Source organism: Lipotes vexillifer, unplaced genomic scaffold (assembly GCF_000442215.2).
Source record: "Lipotes vexillifer unplaced genomic scaffold, Lipotes_vexillifer_v1.1 scaffold821, whole genome shotgun sequence".
In the NCBI taxonomy this organism is placed as follows: Eukaryota; Metazoa; Chordata; class Mammalia; order Artiodactyla; family Lipotidae; genus Lipotes; species Lipotes vexillifer.
Window position 1 is genome coordinate 179,536 of NW_006799328.1, and position 25,483 is coordinate 205,018.

Genomic DNA, 25,483 nt, shown 5'->3' on the forward strand with positions numbered 1-25,483 from the left:
AAAGGTCCTTCCCCTACCCAACTTCCCCAAAGGCCCCAAAGACTGCAGATTTATCTAGTTTGCCGACACGAGCTCTTGAATGTTCAGCGGACAAGGGCTTAAATATAAGAGAGTGGGAACTCCTAACATTTTAAGGGATTTGTGTGTATTTCCAAAACTGACTTTTGACCGCCATCCAACACCTGCAGCGTGAGATTCCTGAGCGTCTCGCCATCCTGCGGCTCTAACATGTTCTGTTGGTTAAGTCGGCTGTACAGGAGTTTATCCAGACCCACTAGAAGGACCACACAGCTGATCGGGGGTTCTTTCTCCCGAAGTCTGGTACTGAGTTCACAGAGGAGAATTCCAGGTGAATGTAGTGAAGAGGTTTGTCCTCTGAACAGCCCAGCCTTTCCTCCCTTTCTCTGCAGCAAGAGTGCTTATTCCATTTTTCCCCTAGTCTCGACTGGATAGCTTTATGTGTAGAAGTACATCATTCACCCTCTTCATTTCTTATAATGTAGTTTTCTCCCTGGAATTTAAAAAGAGCAGAAAAGTAACCACATGAATAGGCTATTAATTAAGCTCATGCTGTGAATAAGAAGCCTAAAAAATTCTTTCATACTTGAGAGTTTTCAAATGTACAAGTGACTATTTCACTCTAGATTCATACTACAACCAGTTACTGCACCATCAAATTTATGAAATTCCCAAGATCCTATTTCATTTGGGGAAGAAATGTGCACTATTAAGAACAGTGCGTTTTAGGTTAATGCAGATGCTGGGTGATCAAAAATATTTATATTCTTAACACAGGCAAAAATTTACATTAAGACAGTTATTCACATGGCTTTTGACACATTTGCAGGTAAATTTAAGTGATTGATTACATTCTTCAACTTTATAAATTTCATCCATTGACATGAAAAAAGATGGTATGATTTGAGAGTCTATTCTCAAACAATGTGCAAATGATATATTTTTAATCTTACTTTTTTTCGTTTCTTTAAGAACTCAGTAGCTTTGTTGCCCGGACCAACACGTGTGGAGAGTTGCGTTCTTCTCACTTAGGCCAAGAAGTCACCTTGTGTGGATGGATTCAGTACCGAAGGTAGATAGAGGCAGGTGGTATGCATGATGGTGGTTTTCCTAAGGCAATTTTAAACTGCTATTAATTTTTAACCAGTCAGAAGAATAAAAGCTTTGCAACTCCTGTAGGAGTCTCAGAAGTCATTGAATTTTCAGTTTTTTTGTTTTGAAAGACTCAAATAGTGTCACTCTCAGTAAGTACCAGTAACATCTGTTGAAGGGTATAATAAGTGTGATCCACCAAGGGACAGAAATGTCCCTAGGTTTACTAAGATTGAAGAGTTCCTGGGACCAGTAATTGGGTAAGCTGGTAAGCTTCCATAGCATAAAACATAGTTTTTGCTAAATTTAGGTAGAGAAAAAGTCTAAAAACATGAACAATGATTCCTTAATGTTAGAGGACATATTATTGTTGTTGTTCATCTCTATATTCCAGAACATACCTGAATGGAACATTAATTCACAATGAAGAGATCCAAAATACATAGATTGACTGATTTTCCTAAAGAATATGTCCCAAATGGGTGGATATTTGACCCATACATTTGGTGACTTTTATCTCCTGAAGGAAAATCTGAGGAGGCTTTCTGTACCTCTTCTTGGTACTAAGAACTGTATGAGAAATGTTGGTTGAATGCTAAAATATTGGGATTTGGGGGACCTTTTGATGGCTTATAGAGGCATTAAGTTAGTACTGGACCTCTTTTAGAAAATTTTAGATTACATCTTATTTTTAGGAAAATAAAAGATTTTATATTGCCATATTTTAAAAAATGACCAATCAGATGTCTCTAATATGCTAAAATATTACCTTTGGATGTTAATATATGGAAAGTTTCCAATTTTAATTCAAATTTCTTATAAAGACTTAAGCCAATAAAATTTTTTAAGTTTTAAAATCTGCCTTTTCATTAATAAGCCATCTGGATAGCATTAGTAAGCTGTACATATAGCTACTAAAAGTTGAAATTGTAAACGAAAAAGTTTTTCATTAATAAGCTACAAGATAATTACACAAATATAACTATGAATGCATATTATTATAAAAAAGCAACATGTGAAATTGCATGGGTTTTTTATTTGTTTTGCCTGCATAAATTTTGGTCTCAAAGATTTTATCCTAATATGTTCACTTTCTTCATTAATCAGGCAAAACATCTTCCTGGTCCTAAGAGATTTCCATGGGCTTGTTCAAGTTATCATTCCTCAGGATGAGGTAATAGAAGTTTCCTCCTGTTATCTCCAAGCCTCTTTGATGCTGTGGTTAGAATAAATGAAGCATGTTGGATAAGTATGTTTGAGATTTCAAATTAAGAAGTTTATTGTTATGGGCTTCCCTGGTGGCGCAGTGGTTGAGAGTCCGCCTGCCGATGCAGGGGACACGGGTTCGTGCCCTGATCCGGGAAGATACCACATGCCGCGGAGCGGCTGGGCCCGTGAGCCATGGCTGCTGAGCCTGCGCATCCGGAGCCTGTGCTCCGCAACGGGAGAGGCCACAACAGTGAGAGGCCCGCGAATCGCGAAAAAAAAAAAAAAGCAGTTTATTGTTAATGAAAATTAGAACTACCATAAGCCACATTAAGACAAATGACAAACTGCGAAAAAATATGTGCAATTCATGTCACAGACAAAGGGCTAATTTCTCTAATATCTAAAAGGCTACTACAAATCAATTAAAATTAAAAAAAAAAACCAGTGCAGAATATGAACATAAAATTTATAGAAAAAATATATAAATGGCTATTTTTCTATATGTCTGTAGACATATGAAAATATGCCCAACTTCACTCATAAGCAGAGAAATATGAATTAAAGCTACACAGAATTGTTATTTTTTATGCACTGGATTGACAACACACTGTGTTTGGGGAAACAAGTGCTCATACATTCCTGGAGGGAGTATAACTTGGCACTAGCTCTATGGATGGCAGTTTGGCAATATCAAAATTATAAATGCATATATCCTTTGAACCATTCATTCCACTTGTAGTCAATGATCTTAAAGCTATCTTACATGTAGACTTACATAGATGCTAAATGACACAAATACAAGGTTATTCACTGCTGAAATATTTTTACTCGAAAGAACCATCTAGGGCTTCCCCGGTGGTGCAGTGGTTGAGAATCCGCCTGCCAATGCAGGGGACACGGGTTCGATCCCTGGTCCGGGAAGATCCCACATGCCGCGGAGCAACTAAGCCCGTGTGCCACAACTACTGAGCCTGTGCTCTAGAGCCTGTGAGCCACAACTACTGAGTCCGCATGCTGCAACTACTGAAGCCTGCGTGCCTAGAGCCTGTACTCCACAATAAGAGAAGCCACTGCAATGAGAAGCCCGCGCATTGCAGCGAAGAGTAGCCCCTGCTCGCCGCAACTAGAGAAAGCCCGCATGCAGCAACAAAGACCCAACACAGCCAAAAATAAATAAATAAATAAATTTTTTTAAAAAGAAAGAACAATCTAGATGTTCCCCAATAAGAGACTGGTGTAAAAAATAATGTACATCCTTACAGCTATGGAAAAGACTGAAGAAGCTTATTATGTACTAATATGGGAAAAAAATCCAAGGTATATTGTTAGATATAAAAACAGGATACAGAAGAGCATGTAGAGTGGTACTATCTATACTAAAAAGGGCATGTGTATGTGTGTATGTTATGAACTGTCCCTGGAAGGACACATAACATTGGGTATCTCTGGAGAGGGGAATTAAGGAGCTGGAGAGAGACTTTTCACTGTAGATCTGTTTATACCCTTTGAATTTGAGCCATGTGAAGGTACTACCTGCTCAAAAAATAATTACCATTAAATTCAGATAAAATAAAGAACTCTCATCATGTTGCTGAACATCGTTGGTTTCTATTTTGGTAATATTTACAAATGTTTGTACACCTGAGAAAAATAAGATTTACTCTGCTTTTAATGTTTGAAGTAAGTAAAGAGCCATGGGTTATCTTTTAGGGATCAGGATGCAGAGATGAGCATAGCTAACCCAGGAGAACTCCTTCACTTTGGACTCCATTATTGCTCTTGGATTTAACTGCCCCTAAGGCTAACCCTGGAGACAGTTGCCTTAAATTATGTGGGAATTGTTTGCATTAATCATTCTTCTCCTTATTTTCCTTTAAGGAAAAAAATTTTTAATTCTTAACTAATAGTTTTACTTGCTATATTATACGGAGTCAAAATGGGGATGCAGTTTACCAAAGTCTTTAATAAAGTCATTAAGAGAAGCCCCAGTATTTATTGCAATTAAGCTATGAGTGTTAACATTTTTCTAAGCCATAATCTACAGTTGCTGCAGAGTCCTTTAAGTTCATTTATTTGTTGGAACTATTTTCCCCTCTTATTCTATAGTCGGCTGCTTCTGTGAAGAAGATTTTATGTGAAGCCCCCATGGAATCTGTGGTGCAAGTGTCTGGGACAGTAATTTCTCGACCTCCAGGACAAGAGAATCCAGTTAGTAATTTAGAAACTGTCCATTTAAATTTTACCTGTGTACATGTGCACTGTCTGTCAACACATTCAGGCAACAGCAACTGAGTATCAGATATCCATCCAGCACCAAAGCTCTGCAGGTTCTACAAATGAACCTACAGATTTTAAAATCTTCACTGCAAACATAAACACCTATGTAAATATGCATGTTAAAACATTTGGTAATGAGCTCATCAACCACAGATATACATAAGAATGTCAAAGTCGTATACAGACATTTATGTTTTAGACTATACACTATAAGCACCCCGTGTTTTACATATGTAAATAAATGCTTGTGTTTTATAAATATTCATTGTGTACATGTCCTGATGAGTGATTTTTAAAATAGGTCTTTTCTCTCTTTCTCTCTTTAAGAAAATGCCAACAGGTGAGATTGAAATCAAAGTTAAAACAGCTAAACTTCTGAATTCCTGCAAGAAGCTGCCCTTTGAAATTAAGGACTTTGTGAAGGTGCCATCCTGTTACTAATAAACTAGAGTATCTAGAAAATGTTGATAACCAGTAAAGTGTTTTCAGATTTTTTAAAGAAAAAGTTTAACTTCTACAAAATTAAGCATGTTATAGCTATATCATGAATTATTCTGCTAGTTTTACAATTTCCTGGTGAACTGTTCTTAAATATCAACAGTTCTTTAAGCTGTTGCAGCTCCTGAACACCTAGAATGTTTTTTCAGACAGCTGGAAACAAGGTTGTCTTTAAGACTTAGGTGTTATTTTGTTCCATTTTTTTTTGTTGTTGTGGTTTTACATTTTGAGAGGAAATTTATGTTTACCTTAGAAATGGCCACATGGCGTAGGAGATCCTGCATATATTAAGTTTAAGCCTCTAACAGCGATAAAATGTTTATAAGGCATATAAATATGATTACTGTAATTTAGGATGTTCTTTGAGGAAGCTAGACAGCACTGGATATGTAAGCCCAGCTAATTTTCAGCTTTATCGCAACTGTCTACAGTTGTAGACTTATATATACCTAATTTATAAACTAATCTATAAAGGATTTTTTAAATTGCATGGCCACTTAGTCTTACAATTGAGTTCCCAGTACTTAATATTTTAATTAGAAAAAGCAGTATAATTACAGAGTTGACCTTGTTGTGGGGAAAAAAAGGAAATATGCAGTTTTCCACCAGCTCTAAGCTTTTAGAAAGAGAAATGACAGGTAGTTATTCTATTTCTATTTGTAGTATCAAAGAAATAAACTATTCCAGGGGAAAAGGTTGTCAGCACAGGAGGGATGCAGAGAGTTCCAGCCTTGAAAATAAGCAGACCTTATCACTATGTTCCTACTAGTACAGCTGTAGAGAGTCGTCTGCTGTCCGCTTGCATTTCTTAAACTTGTCGTCCCATCCAGGTCATAAAGTCATGGCTGTTTTTGGCCCTGGTATATATTTTCTAATGATCTTTGAAATCGTTACTTTTTTTTTTTCAGGATTAAACTCCAGGCTTAAAAATGAATGGGTAGGGAGTTCCCTGGTGGTCTAGTGGTTAGGATTCCAGGCTTTCATGGCCATGGCCCGGGTTTAATCCCTGGTCGGGGAACTGAGACCCTGCAAGCCACGTGGTCAAAAAGAAAAAGGGCGAAAAAAAAGGAATGAATAAATGTTTAGTAAGGTAGGCAAATTTCAGTCAGTGAAGTGTGGTTCACTGAAAAATGTAAAATCTATGCTAATAACAAGCCTAGAAGTCATAGGAATTAAGGATGGTGGTGTGTGTGCACAAATGGTGGAAGCTAAAGATAGAGCTGAAGTTCTTAAAAATTCACAATCTGTATCTAAAGTTAATATCTTTTTAATATTTGAAAAATATTTAAACATAAAAATCTTTAAATTTGTTTAGAAAACAGAGGCTCTTCGTTTGCAGTATCGCTACTTAGATTTGCGTGGTGTCCAAATGCAGTATAACCTGCGACTGAGGTCCCAGATGGTCATGAAAATGCGGGAATATCTCTGTAATCTACATGGTAAGGGAAGAAACAGTAATTTCCATGTGTTTTATCCTAGAACATAATTTAGTAACATAAAACATAATTTATTTCCCTACTGGGTCATAAATACAGCCTTTTAAAGGTGATAGTGCCTGTTAATGTTGTCTAAGTATTTACCATCACTGTTGAAGGTGGACCAGCCCTTTGGTTGTTATCTGTAAGTTTTCTTAATTCTTTATCATGCTTGTACATCATTTGTTGGGAGCTCAAAAATGTTATGTGAATGAAACTAGACTCTTCAGTCAGTCCTGGGTTTTTTTCTACTATATTTGTGTTATTTTTGCTACACTAGCAGAACACAAGGAAAACCATAACAGTTCAGTACACAGAATCTATCAAACAGAATTATTTCATTACAAAATTATCAACTTTATGAACAGAATAGGATTTTATGAAAATCTTCAGCTTCCCTCTTGGGTTTGTAGAAACCAGAATCAATATGCTTCGTAGCTTATTTCAGTCAAAATTCCTAATTAAAGGGTAGCCTCAGATTTGTTGGACTGTATTGTAGACATCATATTTGGTAAATTCCCATCTATTAAATTCTGATATTTCTCTCTTTTTAGGGTTTGTGGATATAGAAACACCAACATTATTTAAAAGGACTCCAGGGGTATGTATATTCCTTAAATCAGCCTACTAATAATGTCCTGTTAGTTATGAAACTGGGCCACTTTGCTTTTATATTCCCTTAGTTCTATTTCTTTTATTTATTTTACTGCCTTGGGATGTTCACACTAACTAGGAATTTTAAGAGTTGAGCAAATTATATGGGTCAGTACTTTTAGTCAGAATCCTTTAATCCTACATCATTTTCTTTCCATTGAGGTTTATAGCTACAAATCAATAATGAATTGGTTCATTAAAAATAAATCCATTGTTCATTAAGAACTGACATTTTCAAACACTGATATTTATATAGTCTATGGACTTATAAAATTATAGTTTAAATTTAGAAAAGCAGTTTGGAATTACTTGAATAGGAATTGACGCACAAAATCCTTTTTAGCTAGTAACAGAATTGGGCATTCATTTCAACAAGCATACATTTAATACTTGCTATATACAAATATTTAAAGCCTACTATGTGCAAGCCTTCTGGGGACTAAGGGATGAGCAAGAAATGATCTGTCATTGTGGGAACTTTGCTCTTTAGTTGATTTCATTGATGAACTGAAGTAGTGACTTCTACCAGTTCTTGAATTTGCTTTTTAATAATATCTCTGCTCTCCCTCTCTCTCATTCAAAGGGTGCAAAAGAGTTTGTAATACCATCCAGGGAACCTGGAAAGTTTTATTCTCTCCCTCAGAGTCCTCAGCAGTTTAAGCAGCTTCTGATGGTTGGTGGTTTAGACAGGTGAGCTTTCTTTATGATAGTACTGGTCAGAAAAGGAAAAGAGGGGGAAGAAAGGGGAAAAGGAAACACAAAATTGTCTAATCTCTTAAAAGAAGGTTTGAAAATGTATGAGAGTTTGGAAAATACTTGTAAAATACCCTAAAAATGTGTAGTCATTATGTAAAGGTTTATTGGGTGACCATCGTGTACAAAGCTCTATGCTAGTAGATGGGGTAGGGGGTTAAAAACAAAAAAGAATAGGTTTTGCTCTCAAGGAGCTAATGAATCTAGTAAGACAAAATAGGATATTAAAATCAACTGTGATGTAAACCAAAAATAAGTAGGTTGAGCGTTGCAAATTAGTTGTATTAAGAGGTTTGAAATTATATTGTTTTGGGAAATATTAAAAACTTTGGGAACGAGGCCTTCTGGGACAGAGCTGCATTTCAGCAGATAAAGATGAGAGTTGGAATGGCATAGCACAGGAAAGCTCAAGTGTATTCATGGAGCAGTGAGTATTTCAATTTGGCTGAAGGAAAAGAGTGTGTATAAAGAAGTATGGACTGCCTTGCATGTCAGTCTAATATATGAATATCCAAAGGTGCCACTGTATGTTTGTAAGACAATATATTGAGCAGTTAGCTTCTCATGGGTCAACTATGTATCTGATTAGATTAGAGCATCATAAAGAATTTTAAAATTTCTTATGCCCTTTTAGTATCATTATTATTTTGTACCCTGCATTGCCAGGAACTTTTGGGGGAAAGTGTGTGTGTGTTTCTAGAATCCTGACTCAATTAACACTATTTTCCAATTGTAGATATTTTCAGGTTGCCCGATGTTATCGAGATGAAGGATCAAGACCAGACAGACAGCCCGAATTTACTCAGGTACTAAGTTATATTCACTCATCTCTTACTGATTCAGCCTTGCTACAGCCAAGAATGTCAAAACCAGGATAGAAATTATATATACTTCTCATTACATTTTATCTATCAGATATTTAATTAAACTAACCTGCAGTTGAGGCATTAGTTATTTAATTTTTGATCCACTTATAAAGAATATGGTCATAAACTAAGGAATGACAGATTCCTACAGTGTTTTAATGGTCATGATATGAAAAAGTTCTTTAAAAAAATCTCTTGTGGGCTTCCCTGGTGGCGCAGTGGTTGAAAGTCTGCCTGCTGATGCAGGGGACACGGGTTTGTGCCCCGGTCCGGGAAGATCCCACATGCCGCGGAGCGGCTGGGCCCGTGAGCCATGGCCGCTGAGCCTGCGCGTCTGGAGCCTGTGCTCCGCAACGGGAGAGGCCACAGCAGTGAGAGGCCCGCGTACCGCAAAAAAAAAAAATCTCTTGTGCACTAAAACAGACAATTCTGTATGTTAATATTTAACCTATTTATCTGGTCAGCGTCATCAAAGCTATTATGATTTAGTTTCTGTATGATATCATATTAATTAGTATGGCACAGAAATCAGTAATCAGCACAAAAACCATAAGATTTGGAGTTGGACAGACCTAAGATCAAATGTAATGTAACCGTACATAATCAGGCAAGTCACTTAGCCTCTCTGAGCCTTAAGCCATGAGATAGTTGTAGGAACTAAAAGTTTGATGTATGTAAAGCATTAGATGTACAGTAATATTTAACCTGCTTCCCCATGTATTAAGAACAGAATCCAATGGTAATTTAAAACAAGAAAAATATATAAATATGTATGTATATACTAATATTGTGGCTCTTCAAATTAGTTTCCGTATGTTGCTTTGGTTTCAGATTGACATAGAGATGTCCTTTGTAGAACAGACTGGCATCCAGAGTCTAATTGAGGGTTTGCTCCAGTATTCATGGCCCAGTGACAAAGATCCTGTGGTGGTTCCTTTTCCTTCTATGACTTTTGCTGAGGCGTTGGCCAGCTATGGAACTGATAAACCTGACACTCGCTTTGGGATGAAGGTACTTTTCTTCACGTTTCCAAGACTCTGCCCCCGAATAGCCCTATAGTCTTTTGAACTACTTTGATGTTTACAACCAGTTACACACACTGTTATATCATATTTTTTGTTGTTACCTTAGCTTGTTACTTTTGTTGTTACCCAGCTACAGCAGGAGAGAATAATAGCATGTTAGCATTACAGTACCTTTTCTCTATCTACTGTGTTCCAAGATTCATTTCCAAGAGCAAGGTTCTTGCTATAATGTTTTTATTACTAACAAGTTATTAGTTACATGGATACAAATGGTAACTTGAAAGGAAAAAAAAAAAAACCTGTTCTTTCCTCTTGAATTTTTCTTAAGCTAAAATGGCACTTGGAAGGCAAATGATTAAGAGTTATTTATTCTTTTTCCCTGGTCTATAAAGAGCTCAAACATATGGAAACGTTTATTCACATTGTTAAGATCTACACATATTTAACTAAGGGTACAGTAGAACTTACACAGAGCAGTTTTCCTTAGCAGGCCTCTTATTATTTGCTCTTAGACAGCAACAGCCCTTCATCACTGTAATGCTGGTGACATTTCTATATCTCAATTCTCAGTGCAGATTCCTTAGAAACTGAGTTCTGCTTGGTCCACGAATAGGCAGTGCTCAATTCTCAGAATGAAAAAAACAGCACACAAAAAAGTTCTAACTGCCTATTTACAGCAGCCAGCTTGACTACTCCTTGTTTCTTCTTTTGTAATATGAAATGGTGGTTCTTAAGTCAGACTACTTAAGTTAAATTCTGGCTCTGCCACTTACTAGCTGTGTTATCTTGGGCAAGTCATTTCTTTCTCTGTGCCTTGGTTTTCTCATCTATTAAATGGGGATAATAAGAGGGCCTACCTCATACTCTTGTTGTGCAGATGAAATGAATTATTACTAATGAATAATTAGTACATTAACACTTGTCATGGTGCCCAGCCCATGGTAAACACTCTGTGAATGCGCTCTATAAACATTAACAAGATCTACTTTCCTCTTTTTTTTTTTTTTTTTTTTTTTTTGCTTACGCGGGCCTCTCATGGGCCTCTCACTGTTGTGGCCTCTCCCGTTAAGGAGCACAGGCTCCGGACGCGCAGGCCCAGCGGCCATGGCTCACGGGCCCAGCCGCTCCGCGGCATGTGGGATCCTCCCGGACCGGGGCACGAACCCGTGTCCCCTGCATCGGCAGGCGGACTCGCAACCACTGCACCACCAGGGAAGCCCCCTACTTTCCTCTTTAAAATATTGTTTGTAAAAAGGTTTTGAGGGACTTCCCTGGTGGCACGGTGGTTGGGAATCCACCTGCCAATGCAGGGGACACAGGTTCAATCCCTGGTCTGGGAAGATCCCACATGCCGCAGAGCAACTAAGCCTGTGCACCACAGTTACTGAGCCTGCACTCAAGAGCCCATGAGCCACAACTATTGAGCCAGCGCTCTAGAGCCCGCGAGCCATAAGAGAAGCCACCGCAATTGGAACCCCTGCACCACAATGAAGAGTAGCCCCTGCTCGCCGCAACTAGAGAAGGCCCACGTGCAGCGACAAAGAGCCAAATGCAGCCAAAAATAAATAAATAAATAAATTATTTTTAAATAGGTTTTGAAAAAATAAAATAAATATAAAAAATAAAAAAGGTTTTGAGATAAACATTACTTCACGTTTAATTACCTTTTCCTGTTATCCATTTTCCAGATTGTAGATATCAGTGATATGTTCAGAAACACAGAGGTTGGATTTCTTCAAGATGCGCTTAGTAAACCCCAAGGAACCATCAAAGCCATATGTATCCCTGAAGGAGAAGTAAGTGGAGCACAATTCTATATTTTCTTTAAAATGTATATTTGGGAAGTAAATATGTTCAACATTGGTACATTTAAACTTTAGAAAGAAAAATTCTCTTTAAATAAAAATGCATTTTTCATATAAATTCTAATAGTGTCTCTAAAACTGTAAGTAGAAAATGATAAAACTATATGAATATGAGTTTACATTTTCAAGATCTAGAGCTTTTATTTTTCCTTTTAAATAATGCTGTAAAGTTATCCTGTACTTCATTTGGGCTTATTTCCACCAGTGATGAGTATAAAATAGTATTCCTATTCTGTCTCCAGCCTCAGTTTGTCCAACAGCTCCCAGCCCCATATCAGCTCCAGCATAGCCCTTGCGTGTTGGTTCTTGGTCTTCTGATGCTCTGGGGTCTACTGCATTAATAATGGAAAGAGAAATGAGGTGGAGCTATGAAAAGCAAAAGGAAGGGAAATGAGGGTAGGAGAGAGAAAGAATGGTTGGGTTGGGTTGGATAAGCATGGACTCTTAAGTAATGGGGCATGTCTATTTTCTGTAGTTAGTAAATCTGCTTTGAAAATAATTTAAGAAGAGTTCTAAAAGTATTTTGAATAAGATTACTGTTTTGAAAGGCTATTCAGTTGGATACATAAGCATATTAGTATATTTAAAATGGGGATAAGAATTCAGTCTCATTACTTTTTTTTTCACTTCATATGTTCAGTGGAAAGTAATTTGGTGTCTGTATTCTAGTCCAGACATATTGAATGTGTTTGGGTAAGCTCGGTATAACATATATTGCTTGTTATTATTATTTACCCCAACTGGAGTATGTCCAATTCTTTCCCAAGTAGATTATAAGGACTGCAGGGTCATGAACCATGTTTTCACCTTTTTATATCTCCCATACCTAATTAAGGACTCCATGAATATTAGTGATGATGATAGCCATAATGTCTCACTTAGAAACACATTGAGATAATTTAGAAAAGTAAGATATAAAGAATTTTAAGAGACTTGAAATAATCAAATTCTGAATCCTCTTATTGATTTTATTGATCCTTCACAATTCAGTTGCAAAGATTCATTTTGAACATACTATAGATACACAGTCTTCTGTGGAATACATTCACAGCTATTTCCAATAAGACCTGCATAATTAGAAAAAAATACACCCTGTAACAAGCCTTAAAATTCTGTCATTTGAGGGCTTCACTGGTGGCGCAGTGGTTGAGAGTCCGCTTGCCGATGCAGGGGACACGGGTTCGTGCCCCGGTCCGGGAAGACCCCACATGCCGTGGAGCAGCTAGACCCGTGAGCCATGGCCGCTGAGCCTGTGCATCCGGAGCCTGTGCTCCGCAACGGGAGAGGCCACAACAGTGAGAGGCCTGCATACCGCAAAAAAAAAAAAAAAAATTTTGTCATTTGACAACAGAAATTAAATCTTTATTGAATCTTATTATTGTGATGGAAAAACACAAAATATACTTGTTTCCCATTTCATTTCATAAACATGTTTGTGAAGCTAAGTGTCATACTGATGAGTTCACTCTTTCTTTCATCAGAAATACTTAAAAAGGAAAGACATTGAGTCCATTAGAAAATTTGCAGCTGACCATTTTAATCAGGTAAGGAGCAGGTTTTTTCCTTTCTTTTAGGGATTCTATATTTTTAACTGTTAATTGCTTGAGCTCTTATGCTATCATTAGTTTTGAGGGGCTTGTTATTTCAGATCATTCTACTTTTCTTCTTTTTATTTTTAAAGTTAATCTTACCCCTGGGTATAACTCCAAAACTTCAACTTAGTTGAATTCACCATTAATCAGAATGTGAAAGTTCAACCATAGCCTTTTAAAATAAACAGTGGTACTTTAATGCAGTTGGGAAAATTAAATAGAGCCCCATGTGCCCAAGGTTTAAATGAAAGCATGGCAGGTATGAAAGAAAGCCAGTATTCATTGTTCTTCCCATACCCTTTTTAGAATTATGAATATACCTTTCCTTTGACAGATACACTTTGTGTTCTTGGCTTTGTGAACAGTAGCACTAAAATACGAAGGAGGAGCAGGAAATGGGCATTCTTACACTGTCACTGGAAGTATAAATTACCTCAGCCATTTTGGAATCACTAACTTTAAAAATAGTCATACTTTAAAATATGATCCTTTGAGTCAATAATTTTCTATACTTTAAAGAAAGGATCTTAGATATGAGGACACTTATGCACAGTATCATTTACAGGAATAAAATGAAACCATATGGGTGTGATTAAATAAATTAAGGTAGAATTAAAGGAATAAATGTTAAAGTTCCTTTTAAAAATTTTGCCTCTTAACTAAAAGTTTATAATGTAGGAAAAATGTTCAGGTTTTAATGATTTGTAGGAAAAGGAGAATACAGAACTATATATTCACTGATCATAACCAGGTATAAACACTGTATTTGTGGATTGAAAATGGATTACTCAAACAGTCTCTTCAGCAAGTGGTGTTGGGAAAGCTGGACAGCCACATGTAAATCAATGAAGTTAGAACACACCCTCACACCATACACAAAAATAAACTCAAAATGGCTTAAAGATTTAAAATATAAGACATGACACCATATAACTCCTAGAAGAGAACATAGGCAAAACGTTCTCTGACATAAATCATAGTCATACTTTGTTAGATCAGTCTCGCAAGGCAAAAGAAATAGAAGCAAAAAGAAAAAAATGGGGCCTAACCAAACTTATAAGCTTTTGCACAGCAAAGGAAACCATAAACAAGACAAGACAACCTACAGACTGGGAGAAAATATTTGCAAATGATGTGACCAACAAGGGCTTTATTTCCAAAATTACAAACAGCTCATACAACTCAATATCAAAAAACCAAACAACACAGTCAAAAAATGGGCAGAAGACCTAAATAGAGATTTCTCCAAGGAAGACACACAGATGGCCAATAGGCACATGAAAAGATGTTCAACATCGTTAATTATTAGACAGACGCAAACCAAAACTACAATGCCATCATCAAAAAGTCTACAAATGAGGGCTTCCCTGGTGGCACAGTGGTTGAGAGTCCACCTGCCGATGCAGGGGACACGGGTTCGTGCCCCAGTCCGGGAAGATCCCACAGGCCACGGAGCGGCTAGACCCGTGAGCCATGGCCGCTGAACCTGCACGTCCGGAGCCTGTGCTCCGCAACGGGAGAGGCCACAACAGTGAGAAGCCCGCGTACCGCAAAGAAAAAAAAAAGTCTACAAATAATAAATGCTGGAGAGGGTGTGGAGAAAAGGAAACCCTCCTACACTGTTGGTGGGAATGTAAATTGATGCAGCCACTATGGAGAACAGTATGGAGGTTCCTTAAAAAACTAAAAATAAAGTTACCATATGATCCAGCAATCACACTCCTGGCATATATCCAGAAAAGAGCAAACCTCTAGTTTGAAAAGATACATGCACCCCAGTGTTCATAGCAGCACTATTTACAATAACCAAGATATGGAAGCAACCTAAGTATCCATCAACAGATGAATGGATAAAGATGTGGGGGGTGTGTGTGTACACACACAATGGAATATTACTCAGCCATAAAAGAACAACAAAATAATGCCATTTGCAGCAACATGGGTGGAGCTAGAGATTATCACACTAAGTGAAGTAAGTCAGAGAAAGACAAATATATCACTTATATGTGGAATCTAATAAATACAAATGAACTTATTTACCAAAAAACAGACTCACAGACATAGAAAACAAACATGGTTACCAAAGGGGAAGTGGGGGAGGGATAAATTAGGAGTTTGGCATTAACAAATGCACACTACCATGTATAAACTAGATAAGCAACAGTGATGTACTGTATAGCCCAGGGAACTATAGTCAGTATCTTGTAATAACCTATAACAGAAAAGAATAAAAAAATAAATATATATGAATAACCGAATCACTTTGCTGTACACCTGAAACTAACACAATATTGTAAATCAACTATACTTCAATTTTTTTAAAAAAAGAGAGGAATAAAAAAGAAAATGGACTACCCACCTCTACTACCACACATCACAAGTCTCATACATCAAGTTCAAAGGGATTTTTCAAGAAAATATAAGGATAATGGTTTCCAAAATGGGTCAAGGCAAAATAAGAAAAGCCAGGGGTATAAAAAGGTTTTCATTAAGTTAAATGAATTTAAAGGATTATACTTCTCATTTTTTGCTATAGAAATGTGTTTTCTTTTATGAAATGATGGTAATAGTAGATATTTGGGGTTCATTTTATGCCTTTGACAAAATTCAAAATTGTCAACCCTATATCTCCCAGTTTTGTTTTTATTTTACTAGTGTTTGAAACCTGTATTTAGGAACCACAGGAACACGAAATAAGCCTGAGAGTTAACTTTGGCAGCCTTTAGTTGATGGGACTATTACTACATTTTCTTCTTCTTCTCTTTCTTCTCCTCTTTTCTTTTTTACTTTCCTAATTTCCTGAATTTTTATATTTTTAAAATGTATTAATATGTTTTAACTTGATTTGGCTTGAATTGTTTTTAATGTTTATTTTTAGCAATATGCTGCATGTACATGGTTTAAAAAAAAAAAACAAATAGTAAAGAAGGATTAATAGTTCAATACAATAAGTGTTTACTGTAGCTCACCCTATTCCAGTCCCATACCAGAGTACCTCTGTTTTTATTAGAATGCCTTTTTTTTTTTTAATTTTTGGCTGTGTTGGGTCTTTGTTGCTTCACACAGGCTTTCTCTAGTTGCGGCAAGTGGGGGCTACTCTTCCTTGTGGTAAGCGGGCTTCTCATTGCAGTGGCTTCTCTTGTTGTGGAGCATAGGCTCTAGGCCCGCGGGCCTCAGTAGTTGTAGCTCATGGGTTCAGTAGTTGTGGCTTGCGGGCTCTAGAGCACAGGCTCAGTAGTTGTGGTGCACGGGCTTAGTTGCTCTGAGGCATGTGGGATCTTCCTGGACCAGCGCTCAAACCCGTGTCCCCTACATGAGCAGGCAGATTCTTAACCACTGTGCCACCAGGGAAGCCCCTACTTATCCATTTTAAACCTTGCATCGTACCTCCTGCAATGAGAGGTAAGGCTCACATACACAGGCCTTACCTAGTTACTCTGTGCCTCTTCACAGCTGTCTTTCTGGACATTTTCTTCATTCCTCTTCTGAGTTGAAGCTACTCTTTTCCTGGATCCCAGATCTTCCTCTTTCTTACTAGTGCTGGATTATATCCTCAAGTAACTTCCTAAGACAGCATGTGAAAGAGAAACTTTCTGAATCCTTATATGTCTAAAAATGTCTTTGTGTTCAAAACCTCAAACTTGATTAATAATTTGGCTTGGTATAAAATTCTGAATTGGTAGTCATATCCCTTTAGAACAGTGCTGTCCAGTAGACCTTCTGCAATGATGGAACTGTTTCATATCTGCATTGTCCACTATGGTAGCCACCAGCCAGTGTGGCTATTGAATGCTTGATATGTGGCAAATATATACCTGAGGAACTGAATTTTTTATTTTATTTCATTTTACTTTAAATTTAAAGAGCTGCATGTGACAGTGAGCCTTAGCTCATTGGAGGCATTGCTTTATTTTTTTATACCTACTGTTACTGATAAGAAGTCATGTTTGTATGAATTTATTCTTTTATAGTAAACCTAATTTTTTTTTCCCTTTGGAAGCTTTCAGCCTCCTGATTCCCGATGCTCTGAAATTTCACAGTCTATATAACTTTGAGTCATTTTTCATTCAGTGTGTTGCACACTTGAAGGGCCCTTTGAATATGAAGGCTCATGTCTTTCATCTGTGGAAAATTTGTCTTTTTTATTCTTTCTGGGAGATTTCTTCAACTCTTGTTTTTTTTTTTTTTTTTTTAAAGCAATCATATTTTTATTTCCCACTAGCTCTTTCTTGCTTCTTTTCATTGCATTTTATTCTGGTCTTACTGATAAAATACCTTTTTTAATATCTTTGAGGATTCAAGTTTTTTGGTCCCTAAATTATCTCTTTTCTCTAGGGTCATTTTTTTTTTTCTGTTTATCTGGGTCTTTTTTTCTTTTTTTTTTTAATGCTGTAGCTTCTTCAGTGTATAGTGATGTGATTGTTAATTGTACATATTTAAGAATATGAGCCATTTAAAAAGCTGTTTAAAGGGGCTTTTGTAAATGGTTAGGTTTAGAAATGGTTAGGTTTTGTAAATGGTTTTGTAAATCGTTAGGTTTTGTAAATGGTTAGGTTTAGTTTTGGGTGAGCAACAAGACAGTTGGTTATCACCCCAGGGCTCTTCTTAAGAGCCCTGCACCTCTAGGATTTTGCAAGGTAAGATCAGTTCCTTCCTGTGCTGAAGCTGCTCCATTGTTCTCTAGGCCAGAGCTTCCTGCATCTTGCTTCTTTGGTCATTCCTATTCCACTAGCCTGCAACCTGCCAAAAATTTTCAGAAATCTCTTCGCTCTGATATCCCTTCTCACCCTTCATTCCTTTTTTTTTTTTTTTTTTCATTTTGGTGAGATTAATTTTTAGATTCCTTTAGTATCGTTTTGAAGGGCTTCAGAGAGGGAATAGAGATAATCTCATGTAGGTTCATTTTCTTTTGGAAACCAGAAATCTTGGTACTCCAGGAAAAATAAATCAACCCTGCTTTTTGAAAAATGTATAAGTCTTTTTCTTTGTCACAGGAAGTCTTACCTATATTTTTGAAAACCAATAACAACTGGAATTCTCCAGTTGCTAAATTCATAATGGAGGAGCAAGGATTGGGACTAATCAGACTGTTGGAGACCCAAGAGGAGGATGTGGTCCTGCTAACTGCCGGAGAGCATAAGAAAGCAGTAAGCAACATTACCTCCTGGCATCTGTGCTGTTGATGCTGAATGGTGCCTCTCTTCTTCTGTGTGTATAGTACATATTTGAAATTGACTGTTAATTTCATAAATTGGAGCTGCTCTGCATGAGTTTTTATATCTTTTGGCACTGTAATAAAATGCACTGTATAAAAACGAGTTTTTTTCATCAGCTAACAGCCTACATTGGCATTGCTCACAGCGATTAGATCTGGCTCTAGGAAAGCCACTTAGGTAGAGAGCTATTGGTATACGTTGTACAACTGTGAAAAAATATTTTAATTTTTGAAGTTTTACAGATTAAGAAAAGTTGGTTGTCCCAAACTTTTGTACATATTGCATTCCTGAAAATGTGGAGGGACAGGTCAGACTGCTGGAGGGCTGCTGGGCTGGCAGACACCCCTGGCCCTACTTGGTTGAGGCAGTACCCTTTTTCCTCAGGAGCAGCAGCTGGGAGGTGGTGCAGGCTGCCATGCACTGGCTAAATCACCATTCTTCAGGAGACGTATGGAACAATGGATTTAACTTTAGAGATCATTATAAAATATACAAAGTGTGGTATAAAACTCAAACATGAATATTGAAAATATACTGTAAAGATCAAACATGATAAAAATTCATCCTTGGGAATTCCCTGGCAGTCCAGTGGTTAGGACTCGGCACTTTCACTGCCGGGGCCCGGGTTCAGTTCCTGGTTGGGGAACTAAGATCCGGCAAGCCATGGGGCGCAGCCAAAAATAAATAAATAAATAAAAATTCATCCTTACACTATAGTATAATATGATATCCTTATAGTGTCTGATTAGTACTTTATCAAGTTCATTCTTCTAATTTATATTTGCACTGTGCCTATTTATCATTATATCTTCCAAAGGAAAAGTTTCAGAGTTTGGCTACAAAGCTAAATATAATCCACTGTCCTTACCTTTCCCTGCAATAGTAGAGTGAGGAAAGCTATGTAATTACAACTTTTCTTGATATTACACCCTTCTCTTTTTTTTTTTGGCCACGCCACGCAGCTTGTGGGATTTTAGTTCCCCGACCAGGGATTGAACCTGGGCCCTCGGAAGTGAAGCATGGAGTCCTAACCACTGGACTACCAGGGAATTCCCTACAGTCTTTTTTTTTTAATTAATTCATTTATCAACATTAGTTTTTAATACCAGCCATGAGCCAGTACTGTTAAATTTGCTGGGGGATGTACCAGTTAATTACAAATTTTATTGTCAATGCATTTCTTAAAAAAGAATTTGGGATTTTGTATTAAAAATCCTGCTGCAAATTCATTTGGCTATTAAACTTTCCCCTGGCATGAACTAAAACTGCTCCTGTTCTCTTCCCAGAAAGGCATCACTCCAATTCCTATTGGGACTTCCTTGAGAGAATACTAGAAAGCAGATTTACGAGGAATAACATTAGCATTCTGAATATGTCACAGTGAAGGTGCCCTTTGTGGATATCTACGTGTCAGATAGAATAGGCTACAGAGTGACACCCTGTGCATGTCTGCAGGCATGTCTCCTGTTCTAATTGCCCTTTCTCAGGGATGCCCTGCCTGTCATCATTAGCACTTATCACAGTTAGCACTCTCTGTTTGCCCACAACTCTTTCAAGTACTTGGTGTATATTAACTAACTTAATCCTCATGCCAACCCTATTGAGAGAAGTATTGATACTGTTACCATTTTAAAAGATAAGAAAACTGAGGCACAGAGGTTGAGAATTTGTTCACACTCACACAGCTAGGAGGTAGAGGAGAGGAGCCAGGTTTCTAACCCACAAAGTCCAGGTCCAGAAGTCACCTTCTTAATGTAACCTCTAATCCATACTGTCTGTCTAATAACAGCCAACATTATTGAACATTAAGTGTGTTCCAGGCTCTCATCAGTTCCTCACCACAACCCTTCAGGAACAGTAAGGAAATAATAATCATAATAGCTGGTTCGTATTACAGAGCTTATCTGACTTGATCTTCACAACAGTCTTTGGAGTAGATATTTCTATCTCCATTTTACTATGGAAAAAGGTGCAGAGAAGTTAGTCAGTAGCCAAAGTGAGATACAGACCCAGGTTAATCAAGCTCTGATACCTGTGTTCTCAGTCACTGTGTTGGCAGATACTCACCAAGTCAGCTGAGTCTGATGATTCTCAACCATGTCGCAGTCAGATCCTCCTCAGATCTTTCTCTCCTGAGAGGCTAAGAGCATCTCATCTGTAAATTGGCTAATCCTTTCTCAGAGAAAGGCCTGGCTTTAGAATCCATGTTGTGTCATTTTCTGCCTACTCTGTCACAGCAGTTAGCTCAACGTTTGTATCTTCTGTTTGCAGTGCTCTTTGTTGGGAAAATTACGACTAGAGTGTGCTGATCTTCTAGAAGCAAGAGGAGTGGTGCTTCGTGACCCAGCTTTGTTCTCTTTCCTTTGGGTTGTGGATTTCCCCCTCTTCTTTCCCAAGGAGGAAAATCCCAAAGAGCTGGAGACAGCCCATCACCCATTTACTGCTCCCCACCCCAGTGACATCCACCATCTTTACACTGAGCCCCAAAAGGTAACATATCTATACTTCCAAATTAAAAGGAAATATGGAAACAAGGCAAAGAACTTCAGGTTTCATAGTCTGACCCAGTTCTGGAAGCCCCAGAAGAAATTGCTGGGTTTAAGCCATTGTCTCTAAGTAGCTACAGGGTCTTCAACGTACAGAACAGAAAACCAGAGATTTTCTCTAACATAAAGGCTCTTTGAATCTTCTAGGTCCGTAGCCAACACTATGACTTGGTTTTAAACGGCAGTGAGATAGGAGGTGGTTCTATCCGAATTCATGATGCAGAGCTACAGCATTACATCCTGGCAACAGTACTAAAGGTAACATCATCTTCTAAGTTGGCCTTTGTAAAATACTGTAATATTTGTTTTGTTAAAATTTGTTATGAATGGAGGATTCACTAGATATAGAATAGTATCAGCTTATTTCTCTACCTTTAGTGTTAGACTTTGAAAAATAAATAATAATATGTATTTTTTAGTGACTACTACATGCCAGGCACTAGGTACCTTATACACATGGACACATTTAATCCTCACAGTTACTTTTTTTTTTTTTTTTTTTGGCTGCATTGGGTCTTCATTGCTGCACGTGGGCTTCCTCTAGTTGTGGTGAGCAGGGGCTACTTTTCGCTGTGGTGCACGGAGTTCTCATTGCGGTGGCTTCTCTTGTTGCAGAGCACAGGCTCTAGGCACATGGGCTTCAGTAGTTTTGGCTCGTGGGCTCTAGAGCACAGGCTCAGTAGTTGTGGTTTGCGAGCTCTAGACACAGGCTCAGTAGTTGTGGCACACGGGCTTAGTTGCTCCATGGCATGTGGGATCTTCCCAGACCAGGGCTCAAACCCATGTCCCCTGCATTGGCAGGTGGATTCTTAACCACTGCGCCACCAGGGAAGTCCCTCACAGTTACTTTTTAAATTAAGGCCTTTATTCTACTCATTTTAAAGATAAGAAACTGAGGCAGATGAATTAATTTGCCCAAAGTCACACAGCACAGAAGCAGAGCCAGGATTCGAATCCAGGAAGGTTGGTTCTTGAACCCAAGCTCCTAAACTCCTAACCACTGCACTGCTCAAAAAAGGATGCAGTCTGAAATGACTGAAAATGTTGATAATGCTAGAGAAAGAGAGAAAGGTTTGAAAGGATTTTATGTCACTTAGTATTTGAGGTGGGGGTAAATTTTAATGACAGAGAGTGGATTAATCAGAATTTTCAAAAGAAGAGTCTCTACAGATGCAAGCCTAAGAATCTGCAGTTTGTTGATGACTCTTTAGGAGGCTAGGATAGATTTTAGGAAGGCAAATGTCCAAGAGTCTGATCCTAAAAGATCATTTTGTGGGATTAGCTAACAGGGGTGAGGTGGGATAGAGGAACTTTCTTTTTTTTTTTTTATAAATTTATTTATTTTATGTATTTATTTTTGGCTGCATTGGGTCTTCATTGCTGTGCACGGGCTTCTCATTGCCGTGGCTTCTCTTGTTGCGAGGCATGACTCTAGGCACACAGGCTTCAGTAGTTGTGGCTCACGGGCTCAGTAGTTGTGGCACACGGGCTTAGTTGCTCCGCGGCATGTGGGATCTTCCCGGACCAGGGCTCAAACCCGTGTCCCCTGCATTGGCAGGCGGATTCTTAACCACTGCGTCACCAGGTAAGTCCCAGAAACTTTATTTCTAAGAATAGGATTGGAGAACTCTACACCAAACTCCCCTTTTAGCTTTAAAAACATTGCAAACTCCCTTAACTTTTCTCCTCTTAAGCCAAAGCCCCTAATGTTTCCCAGCCTATTTTTTCATTCCTTTCAAGCTTCTCAAAATGTCAGTGAGAATACATTGCTTCCACTTCTTCCCTACCCACCAGTGTTTCTCAGCCCTTCTGCACATTAGAACAGAATCACCTGGAAAGCATTAAAAACAAACAAACAAAAATATACTCACTTCTCCTTACCAGACCAATTAAATAAAGCTCTAGACGTGAGGCTTGGGCATTTGTTTCTTAAAAGCTTGCCACTTGATTGTGATCTGTAGACTGGTTAGGGAACCATTTCAGACACATTTTCAACATTTCTACAGGCATTGCCTCACAAAAGTAACTTGCACGGTCACCAAATCCAGCGGTCTGTTGTTGGCCCACAAGCCATCCTACCTTCTGGCAGCATCTGCACTGTTGCCCTTCTAATAACGTTCTCTCCTCTTGGTCCCTCTGACAGATCCTGACAGATCCAGTTCCTTCTTTCATCCTACCTTTCTGAGGCCACATCTCCAAGTCCTTAATTGGTCTTACCCTGTCTGCATTACCAGCATAATAATAGCTGCATTTACTGAGCCCCAGGCATTTCCCTGCATGTTGTAGTATCGGTGATTTGTCATATTCTCTTGCTAAACTGTAAACCTCTTAAGGAACTTTTTTAACTCAACTTTTATTTTCCCTTTAGCAACTAATTGTATTGTGTGGCACCTAGTGGACCCTCAGTGTGTATTTAAATTCAATTATCTTTTGAACTGCAGGAAGACGTGAAATTGCTCTCCCATCTGCTCCAGGCTTTAGATTATGGGGCGCCCCCTCATGGAGGAATTGCCATAGGTAAACAATCTGTCCTTTTACAAGCTAAATTTAATTCTGTAGCTCTAAGTGTCAAATTTGGATGCTCAGCTTATGGGAAAGAGGGTGGGGTTAGGGGGAGTGGAGGAGTAAAGAGGGTAGGGGGTGAGCCCAAGGGTTCTAAAGAATTTAATTTGGTGTTTTTCATTTTGATGACTTTTTTTTTTTGGCTGCACCATGTGGCTTGTAGGATCTTAGTTCCCCAACCAGGGATTGAACCCGGGCCCTCAGCAGTGAAAGCACCAAGTCCTAACCACTGGACCACCAGGGAATTCCCTGATGATATACTTTAAAAATATATTTAACCATTTATAAAGATAAAACTTAACTGATCATTTGCATTTGAAAGATTTTTTAATAGAATGAAACTACAGAGTCTTAAGTCAATATTGCTCAAATCCCTGGAGGCTCACAAACTCATAAGAGTGTGAAAAGTACTGCTCCATAGTATTCAGCTTGTGCGAAAGTAGGAATATGCCAGTGCCTTTTTTTTTTAATTAACTTTTATTGGAGTATAGTTGCTTTACAATGTTGTGTTTGTTTCTGCTATACAGCAAAGTGAATCAGCTATGTATATATCTCCTCTTTTTTGGATTTCCTTTCTATTTAGATTACCACAAGAGCATTGAGTAGAGTTCCCTGTGCTGTACAGTAGGTTCTTATGTGGAAACTAGAAAAAACGATACAGATGAACTTATTTGCAAGGCAGAAATAGAGACACAGACGTAGAGAACAAACGTATGGATACCAAGCGGGGAAGGGGAGGGTGGGATGAATTGGGAGACTGGGATTGACATATATACACTACTATGTATAAAATAGATAACTAATAAGAACCTACTGTATAGCACAGGGAACTCTACTCAATGCTCTGTGGTGACCTAAATGGGAAGGAAATCTAAAAAAGAGGGGATATATGTATACATGTAACTGATTCACTTTTCTATACAGCAGAAACTAACACAACATTGTAAAGTAACTATACGCCAATAATTTTTTTGAGTGGCCAGTGCCTTTCTGATGGCCTTGGTTGCTCACACTGCTTGTTTTATCAAACAAGGAAGAGTGTGAAAAGTTCTAGGTAGCTTACCTAGATTGTAGGCTCTCAACAATGGAGACTTCCTTCTGTGTTTTTGGAGTCCCCTGCACAGCACCTAATTTTGTTCAACCTTCAGTAAGCCCTTGCTCAGGACTCATTAATTGCTGTGACTATTAATCCCAGTAGCGTGTGAATATTAGTCCTGAGCACTTTTCTGGAATGAGATAAAAGAAACCTCTCATACAAACAGAAGTTCTCTAAAAAGGCAGGGAACTATGCTTAGCTGCAACTTATTAAAGGTTCTTACTTAAAAGTTTTCTACAACCTTTATAGAAAAATTAAGTCACCCCCAACCTTAGGTTACATTCTCATCTATTAACTTTGTATTTCACAGGATTAGACAGACTGATGTGCCTTGTCACTGGAGCGCCAAGCATCAGAGATGTCATAGCCTTCCCCAAATCTTTCCAGGGGCATGACCTTATGAGCAATGCCCCAGATTCTATCCCGCCTGAGGAACTGAAGCCCTATCATATCCAGGTCTCCTGGCCAACAGACTCAGAAACAGAAAAGAGTTCATTGAATCATCCATGCCATCCAGAAAGTTGAGCTTTTGAGTTTTGTCCTCTTTGCTTCCCCAAGGTTAAAATCAGATCTGGAGTTCAGCCACAGATCTGACTTCAAGTTTTTAAATGAAAGGAATCCAGGCAACATTCTTCACCTCAATGAAGAAACAGATAAAAGGTGCATTATTAGGATTATTTTATTTGGGACTTTTTTGAAGTTTCTTTTTACTTGGAGAGGTGTGAAACATGGCTCTTTG

The 25,483-nt window shown here is 38.1% G+C and overlaps 1 protein-coding gene across 1 annotated transcript; it reads left to right on the top strand.

The window, feature by feature from the left end:
- Positions 1 to 25,483, top strand: DARS2 (aspartyl-tRNA synthetase 2, mitochondrial). The gene is made up of 17 exons (XM_007471603.1): positions 1 to 349; positions 991 to 1,090; positions 2,218 to 2,284; positions 4,426 to 4,527; positions 4,924 to 5,019; positions 6,410 to 6,533; positions 7,124 to 7,170; positions 7,807 to 7,913; positions 8,713 to 8,782; positions 9,674 to 9,853; positions 11,556 to 11,663; positions 13,214 to 13,276; positions 18,319 to 18,471; positions 20,812 to 21,030; positions 21,234 to 21,344; positions 23,528 to 23,603; positions 25,055 to 25,483. Exons 1-17 carry the CDS (start codon positions 229 to 231, stop codon positions 25,267 to 25,269), a joined length of 1,959 nt encoding a protein of 652 aa, XP_007471665.1. The 5' UTR covers positions 1 to 228; the 3' UTR covers positions 25,270 to 25,483.

What these genes read in the sequence shown, in the direction of transcription:
- DARS2 (XM_007471603.1), top strand. Translation starts at nt 229, where the DNA reads ATGTTCTGTTGGTTAAGTCGGCTGTACAGGAGTTTATCCAGACCCACT. An exon ending in AAATTAAGGACTTTGTGAAG is followed by an intron (nt 5,020 to 6,409) that starts GTGCCATCCTGT and finishes AAATTTGTTTAG; the next exon opens with AAAACAGAGGCTCTTCGTTT. An exon ending in TCCTGGCAACAGTACTAAAG is followed by an intron (nt 21,345 to 23,527) that starts GTAACATCATCT and finishes TTTGAACTGCAG; the next exon opens with GAAGACGTGAAATTGCTCTC.